At 36.3% G+C, this 9,211-nt stretch overlaps 1 protein-coding gene across 1 annotated transcript; it reads left to right on the top strand.

Moving 5' to 3' along the window:
* Positions 1 to 7,087: 7,087 nt before the first annotated feature.
* Positions 7,088 to 8,600, top strand: LOC150075096 (homeobox protein Hox-B6-like). Its single transcript, XM_090388365.1, has 2 exons — positions 7,088 to 7,565; positions 8,305 to 8,600. Exons 1-2 carry the CDS (start codon positions 7,088 to 7,090, stop codon positions 8,598 to 8,600), a joined length of 774 nt encoding a protein of 257 aa, XP_090244491.1.
* Positions 8,601 to 9,211: the final 611 nt, after the last annotated feature.

The raw sequence follows: 9,211 nt of genomic DNA, 5'->3' as shown, positions 1-9,211 counted from the left end.
AAAGAATCGCTGTTTAAAAAAAAAAAAAGTGTTCATCGAATAAAATCTTAAGCAATATACTCAGTTCAATTCTTTTCCAAGCACACAGTTAACCTTCAAGAACTACTACAGTCTTTATAAAACTTACCTGCCTTTAAACACATCACACAATAACACTGCCGTTTCCGTTAATATTGGGTCAGCGTTCCACACCAAGGATTTTTATCTCCCCCTCTTCCTCCTCCTCCCCAACAAGTCTAGTACATGTGCAGTTTTGTCAGAGCAACCACAATGGCACTAGTGAATTATTGCCGAAGTCCTCATATGTGTGTGTACATGTCATCAGGTATAGGAAGTTTTTCCCCGCTCAAAATAACTAATACTCTTACAGTATAGTTGTCCCCCTTTGGAGTCAAGAAAACTGTACACTGTTTTTTAATTCAAAGATGCGAAGTACATTCTTTTACATTTACATTACTGCGGTATTTGTCCCATCTGTTATCTGTATAATAAGGGTCGTCACATCCCTTGGCAAATTTAAATACACGGAGCAAAGTTTACATAAAACTGTGTTGACAACTGACAGAATGAGCTGGTATGAGGAAAATCCTGGTTTTCAAAAAGGATTTCCCCCTTTTATTGCATCTATAACTGACCCAGAAAGAAGTCTTCATTTATTTTAGCATTTTTCACTGTCATCTGCATTATGCGATAGCGATTTTTCTTTTATTTTTATTCTTTTCAAGCTTTGTTTTATAGATGGCTTATAATACAGAATAAGCCATTTATAAAACGGTTTGTTTATTAATTATTTTAAAATAAATGTGCATTATAGCCTTAGTTACTAATGGGCCAATAACAATGCTCAATCTTTAGAACATTTATAAACCTGAAATTGTTAGGTTTATAAATGTTCTATCTGAAGTTATGCCTATTTTTGCTTCGCATTAACTGTTAAGCAGCATCAGCAGTTAGAACATTTCTTTAGAACATTTTTAAACCTAACGATCCAGTTTATGCAAAAAATTAATAACTGTTCAGCTAAAACGATAACGTAAAAATCTCAAATTTTAAACAACTTTCACTGTTTAAAAAAAGCAAACACCCGAAAAATAACTTAAGCCCCTTTTCCTTAACTTACCGACTTTAAAGAAAAACAGAAATATATTGTACAGTTACAAAGTGTAGACTTAAGAGCTTAACCGAAACTGCATTAGCTGAAGGTTGATGAAATGGCTTGCATAGTTTGCTGCCTTCATGCGCTCTTACATTTGGTTGGCCCACTGTCAATTTTTCAGTTTTTATTTCTTACTCTGAAATGTTTCTTCCAAGTGAAAAGTAAAGGTCATCCCATCGATCGTTTATGACATATGACTTCGAAACTTTTCTTAGCAAAACTGAAGCATATTCAGCGAGAGAATTAGACCGAGGCCTACAGTCACGCGCCTTAGAGAAAAATAATCATTGTGTATAGCGATTGACTTAAAATTTCCGCACGTGCGTAGTGTGTAACCTTCTCTGTTAAAATGAAATAAATAAATTTCTCTGCTGACAGCATAAGAGTGAAATATAACAGCTAAAATTTCCCGGTGTTGTTTAACACGTATTATTTATATATATGACTTTATTAATTAACGCTCATTCTTTAGAACATTTTTAAACCTAAAATTGTTAGGTTTATAAATGTTCTATCTGAAGTTATGCTTATTTTTGCTTCGCATTAACTGTTAAGCAGCATCAGCAGTTAAAACATTTCTTTAGAACATTTTTAAACCTAACAATGTTCATTCTTTAGAACATTTATAAACCTAACAATGCTCGATCTTTAGAACATTTATAAACCTAACGATTTTAGGTTTATAAATGTTCTATCTGAAGTTATGCTTATTTTTGCTTCGCATTAACTGTTAAGTAGCATCAGCAGTTAATAATTAACATCATTATCTGAGGTTAATGTTTAAAATCGGCTATTAATATGTAAGTTAATGTTAAAACTTAACATTCTGAGAATTTTCTATTTTGTCTTTTCTTAAAATTACGATTTACTACAAACAATTAGAAAGATGTTTCCGAAGGATTAACAAGAAATGTATTTCAAAGATAAAAAAAAAAAACTTTGGATAATTTCTATCTTTCCGTGTTTTATCTCTTTATCGAGAGGCTCTTCGATGAATCTCTCAGTAGGTGATTACTTATATTGTCCCTTGATAGCAATATTCCAAGGCGGCAGTGACCTCCCGAGACTGTTATTAACCTATACCTTCTAGAGGTAGCAAATACCGCCATTAATTCTCTTCCCTGATGTACTCGCAAATATATAACCTTCTGCTGACATGGGGATATAACAGTTACCTGATTGTATTTTCTTGGCATCCTTTTGCAAAGAGTAACAGAAGGAAAAATCTTCGGATGGCAATTGAAACTTACACTGAAACTTCAAATTGCGCTATAAAAGGTTTATATTGTATCTTTCTTCATCTATATTTATAATTTATACGTGTTTGGACATGTAGGTTGATAACGGTTAATTTCTTTGATAAGTACAGGGATTCCTTAGGGTATTTCTGATTTCTTTAATCCTTTCAGGACTCATGTGAAGCCGTATTAATTTCAGTCCCAAAATTTAAGAAAGAAGTTAGTAATAAATTTTTCGTTTTTATTAATTATGACAGAAGAGCAGTCGATTCAGATGTGAATTAAAACCTTCACCAATCTATACGCAGAGTGATTATGGCTCCTAAGGTTTTAAATCTTACCTGCTGGAAAGTATACGTCACCATGCACATCCATAAAAGAAGATTCCTGCAGATGTATATTGAACAGCGCCTTTCCACTTCAGATATTTGCAGTTTACCTGGATAAAGAGTTTTCTATTTTCTGAATTACTGTGTCAAAAAAGATTACAATCAAATATGGCCGACAATGTTTTCATCTATCTGTTCATATTAGATTGCTGATGAAGTTCTGGAGTTAGGAGTTTTCTGGAGCTTGCTGCAGTTTCCAAACTATTTTTTCCCCATGTGCGCCCTGCTTATTAGACTGATAAAGAAAGTCTCCCAAACGGTTGAATAAGTCAGAGTTATATTACTTATTAGTAAACTCGTGCTTTATTATAGTTTTGGTGTTGATCGCAGCTGAATGTGCTTTTAAAATGTAATGTAATATTAATAAGTTAATTCACCGTTTAGTTTTGAACACATATGTAGTGATTATACAATTAAATCTTATAGATATTGTATGATGATCCTGGAAAGTGTATGAACTTCATTTTGGCTGCAAATTAGGTGATATTGGGGCAAGAAGTGGACTCTCGTATCTGCGCAGATTCGCGTCTCAGAGGCTGTTTAAAAAAAGAGAGAAACGCAAACTAACGCTTCCATTCGCTGTTTCCATGGTGTGGAGGGAGCCAACCAATCAGGGTGGCAGGTAGAAGCTCAAGATATTGGCAGATTATTGCTGGACTGATCAAAGCTACTCCTCCTGATGACTACCAAACAAAATACAAACAAAAAAGTCAAGTGACTATATTTTTACGCCGTTTAATGTAAAAATGTTAAAAATGCATTAAAAATTTCAAGAAAATGATTTGAATTTCTCTTTAAATTTGTTCTAAGTGAGTGTTAGGCAGTATCCGACTTCAAATTTCGATTCAGATAAACTAAATCCATCGGTTGTTCCATACTTCAGGAGGAAAATATCGAAAGTTTAAAATTTTTTTCCTGAAATGTGGAAAAACCGATGGAATTTTGTTTATCTGAATCGAAAGTGCAGTATCAAAATCTCTTTGAGTGCATCGTGGTTCAAGCCATCACTGGCTTGAACCATCACAAGCCATCCGCAAGAGAATAATAAGGCAGATAAGCAGAGTTGAATCCGTTATGTTCATACCCATGAATTGTACCATAGCGACAGTTGTTGATGCACTGGCAATACCATAAACAAACAAACAATTATGTTTAACTTGAAACAAAGCAATTTGCGTTGTCTCTTTTATAAACATTAACTGATGAAGTGTTTCATTCTTTGCATGCCTAAAACGAATCGGCAGACATTTGTACTCAGTAGACAGCCAACAGAAGGAGACTTTAGCCGGTTCTTGGACACTTTTTACGATTCTAAGACGCCCCAAAACGACACTAGCGCCCACTGGAATATTTTAATCATAGCCCTTTCAAGCAACGTGTAAAGAAAATCACTTTACCTGAATATATTTAAACCTTTTAGGAACAGTTGTTTGTGTTGAATTTGTGCCTGATCTTTTTTTTTTAAATGATCTATCAGTCTCTTGTACACTGAATTCGATTTTTCCTCCAGCTGCATTCTAGACTGGTGGAAGAGATTTTTGAGAAAATCTCTATGTAAATATAATATTAAAGTAAAACCTCTGTTGACTTATATTTGAAAGCATTTTAAAAACGTTTTTAAATTAAAAAAAAAACTAAGTTTAAACTTTAAAATTATTTTTTTTCAATTTCAATTCAAGTATATTAAAATTTTAAAGTATCTGGTATTCGGTTGATTTTATCTGAAAGGAAAAATTTTACAATAATTCATGAGATATATTAAATTAATTTTTTCTAGAGGTGGCACACCAATGATTGTGAGAATTATGGGATTGTGAGCTCGCATTCTTTTTTGTGCACTCGAGTTCAGTACAATCAACAATTGCAAAAATCTTGTTCTCCAGAAATGAAGTTATATTGGCATTTATATGCCAATATAACTTCATAACTGAAGTTATGAAGTTATATTGGCTTCATAACTTCATAACTGAAGTTATAATCTAAATGTTGCACGGATTTTATCTCTTAATGTAGGGTGGCCCGCTTGCTAGGAGTAGAACATAAATAACAGTGCAAATCAAATTACAATCATCGAAGATTGCAAATCGTTCCACAGAACAGTGTATACTGAATGCGGGTACTATGCCAGCGATATAATCGATATAATATTAGTTTCCTATCCGCCAACGTGTTAGTGTGTGTGTATGAGTGTGCGAGCGCTCGCGCGCGTTTGCCTGCATGTTCCGAATGGATCAGGGAGCAGAAAAAAAACACTAATGAGCATCAAAAGCATACTTATAACTTACTCTGCCATGTGACTTTGTCCCCCTCGTTCAAATTCTTCCTCCACTTCAGTGTGATTTGACGGATTTTTGTCCGCGCCAACACTCCAGCACCCATTTTATTACTATTTGCAGCATTGTTCTTAAATCCCGGGGGAAACAGGATGGTATGGTGAACAAGCGGATCATTCAGCGGACCTGCGAGATCTCACTCTGTCATTATCTCCCGCAGGAGAGAAAGCGGGAAAAACTAACACGTGATCTACTGTCCTACACCAATTCCCAGTATCGAAGGCAACACACAAGTCGATACTGGGAACTGTTCCAAGCAATGGGTGATTCAGTAATGTATTAGTGATTAGTCCGCTCCCCCCTCCATCTATAAAATCAATACGTCTCCAAGATATCAGCCATATCGAAAACAAAGCAAGAACCCTCACCTATAAAATACAAATTCTTGAACTACGTAATAATGCGACCCCCACGACCCTAAAAAGAGGGGAGGCAGTGAAGCAAGTGGGGTAAGAGACAACAAAACTCACTTCACCCAGCGACTACCACACTAGCTTTTTACAGGCGCTACAGGGCAATGTATTACGACATGTGGCACGAGCAAACAAGACGAATGTCCCCTGACATGAACTATTCTCTCATTCAGCCCACTCCTAAGGTGTTGGATTACGCAGTGTGTTGTGGAAATTCCTGTACTAACTTGTGGCAACGGCTATTGGGGTTCTAACCGCAAAGCAACGGTGGTGTGTCGTAGCTAAAATTTGTGGCGTAGTTACACCTTTTTGGCCAGCGTCCGACGGACATGCATTCGTCAACTTAATAGCGGTGCTAAAAGTTACTTGAGGCGTAACATCGGTATCATCACAAGCGCCAGAACGTCTACGTTCAGGTAGCCAATCAAGCCCGTCAGCCAATGGAATTGGAGTTTCATGCTTGGGATGGATAGAAGGTGTGGTTCAAGCAGCGTCACAACGATACACGTGCCGTTCTTGTAAAGTGTTGAACACCTGTGAATATATTTCGCAATAAGCCATAAAATCCATACCAGTTTCTTTTCATTTAACTAGAGGAATAGGAAAAATTGCGTTTTAACTCGAAGATATAGTTGTTTTTGTTTGTAGAGCTGTTTCGGTTGTTAATTATACGCTCATATTTTTAACACGGAAAAAGATAAAAAAAACAACCAATCAGAACACACCTCTCGAGAATTTATATTAAAATCTGTCCTTTTCAAGACTGCCATTGGTGGCAATCAGAACTCGGCATCTATCATGTAGTTCTTTAGCATGAATGGGATTATGAGAAGTATATTATTTGGTTAAATATGATTTTAAATGCAGGCATGTTATTTAAGACGTTTTTATCGCGATAATAACAATAAATGTTTATGAACGTGATACGGTTAAGTTTATATATTAAAAATTATTTTTAAAAACGTTTGAAATAGCCAATTTGTTGCCTTGTTAGTTTATGATCAACAGTTAGAAAGATCAATTTTCAATTGCCAAAATACTTTTTAACTTAAACAATGAGAACGTGAAGTTCTAGTTTGAAGTTCATTTTCAGTAATGGTTGGCAATAAATATTTTCTAAAAGCGGGTCTAACAAAAGAGGTTCTGAAAGCCACGGTAGCTGTCATTCAAATTAATTTTATTTTCTTCCTTTACTCCAGTCATTTTTGGAGCTTTCATTCAAGGCGCAGGCGATGAATGAGCAGAGCGGAAATATTAGGCGTTTTTCGTAAAACGAACAACGAATTCTTTTCAAAACAGGTGCCAAAATCTGGCTACCAGCAGATACCACAAGCGCTGATCCATATCTCACACGCTTGGCTGCTCTCGTTTGCATAGGGGCTGTCACTAGCAAACGAGCGGAGAGTTCGCTGAGTGACAGTGGCTTCAGCTGACAGCTGATTGGCCGGCGTCAGTCACGTGGCAATGTTTTCGCTGAATATCATTATGGCGAGAACGTAAGGGTCGCGGGTGCAAGGGGGATCACAAATCATTTGTCGGTCGCGCCATAAACTCCATTATGAGCTCGCATTTCAGCGATATTTCGGGAAATAATTGGTCATCTAGTAATCAAGAACAGTTTTATGTTCAACACAGTAAATATGCCATGAACTATGGCGATAACCACTATCCTCAGTACACACCATCCCCATTCGCGGCTAGATATTCGTCCTACAGTCGCCTAGATGTTGCAAATATTCCGGCCAAAACACCACCGTATGATCAACCAGCCGTTTCATACGATATAAGCCATCCGAACTTCTATGCTCCCACTATGCCAGTTCGCCCCGAAGTCAACTCTTCCACAGCAGTTGTGAATGGAGCAGGGGAATATCCTCCCAGCTGTAAAGTGGCCTCTTTTACACCGACTTGTAATAATCAGTTCGAAACAGGAGCTTCTTTAACATCGAGCTACGACAGCAGAAACTTAGAGCCAAGTCCACCTGCGCAATCAGTATCTAAGCCCAGCATCTACCCTTGGATGAAGTCGTATACAGGTTAGTCCATGTGATTTATCCATATTTGAATTAACTCCACTTCTGCGCCACGCGCAATTTACTCCCGCGAGACCACGAATCATCTCGCGAGCAACATGTTCTGTGTTTATTATTTTGATTTTGGTTTCTTATTTAAGTAACAGTTTAAAACCCATTTTAAGCACACGTTTATCAATTTTGGCTATTTATTCCAAAAGCGAAAAATTTATTTATCTCATAATTTATTTCACGAAAAAAAAATTTATGTATTCCTCCAATTAAAAAAAACAAACAAAAAACAAACTTATTTATTGTTTCATTGTAAATCATAAATAATTCTGTTATTTAATTTCGTCGGTGAAGTTCATTTATTCGGTTTTTATTTCGTGAATAAAAGTTATTTGTGTGATCAATAATCAAAAGTTATTTGTCGGTTTTATTTCACCATTAAAAGTTATTTATGTGATCAGAATTTGTCGGTGAAAAAGTTACTTATGTCATCAGCATCTGTCGGTGAAAAAGTTATTTATTCGGGATGCACTGGAGTGCTGAAAACATTTTATTTAATCAGTTATATATTCCATTAGTGAATTTATTTTATTTATTCGGATATATATATATCAATTCAATAACATTAATCATAACTATTTTTGTATTTCCAAACCAGCAAAAATAAATAAAAATTAAATAATTACTTGGATGTATGTGATCGTGTTTTACTGTACAGTAATGACTTTTTTTTTTTTCTTTTTTATTTCAGACTCAGGGCAAGGACCAAAACGAACCCGGCAGACCTATACTCGCTATCAGACACTAGAATTAGAGAAGGAATTCCATTTTAATCGCTACTTAACCAGGCGTCGAAGGATAGAGATAGCTCACGCATTAGGTCTTACAGAGAGGCAAATCAAAATCTGGTTTCAGAACCGAAGAATGAAAGCTAAAAAAGAAAATAAATTACAACCATCTCTTCCCATGTTGCCTGATGATGTTAGACCAAGCCTTGACACCAAAGATTACATCACTAACCACAAGCAGGACGGGTTAAACAGCTGAGGGTTTAAACTAAATAAAAAAAATAATAAAAACAGGGGGAGAAGGTAGCAGTGACTTATCTCCTTGATGTTCGGAACTTAAGTGACTCTAAGTATCGTAAAGCAGACTGTGACATTCAGCTGTTTTGTGTCCTTAAGCGAAGGACCTATTTTCCTATTAGACCTGCTAAAATGAGTGGCAGAACTGTCCTCCTCCAAGTCTAACGGTGACTAATTTACAACTGTTGAGTAGGGAAGTACTATCTGCTGATGGTACGTAAGAATGTCTGTCTGTCTGTATGCATGTGAGTGTATATGTGTGTGTGTGCGTGTGTGTGTTTAAACTACAATATCGTAGCCTTCACTATGAGCCGTCATTTGTTGGAGGACACCCAAGAAGGAATATTAACCCCTGGCAAAATTCTGTAAGGGGAGATTTCGGCCGTACAGTGTCTCCGCTACTACACTGGCAAACGCTCACGTGCAAAGACGGGTTGGAACTCCCAGTTTTATGACATGATGAGTTTACGATTCTGCTGCACAAAGGACTAGCAAAATCCCAAATCAGTCGCATTTTAAGCACCATTAGTTGCCTGTTTCAGAAGAAACAAGCTGGGCAATGCGTTTTGAAGC

The sequence above is a fragment of the Mastigoproctus giganteus genome, chromosome 14 (assembly GCF_048544385.1).
Source record: "Mastigoproctus giganteus isolate SK-2022 chromosome 14, ASM4854438v1, whole genome shotgun sequence".
NCBI classification, from domain to species: domain Eukaryota; kingdom Metazoa; phylum Arthropoda; class Arachnida; order Uropygi; family Thelyphonidae; genus Mastigoproctus; species Mastigoproctus giganteus.
Note: the sequence above shows the minus strand (reverse complement) of the source record. Positions and strands in the feature narration are given on the sequence as shown.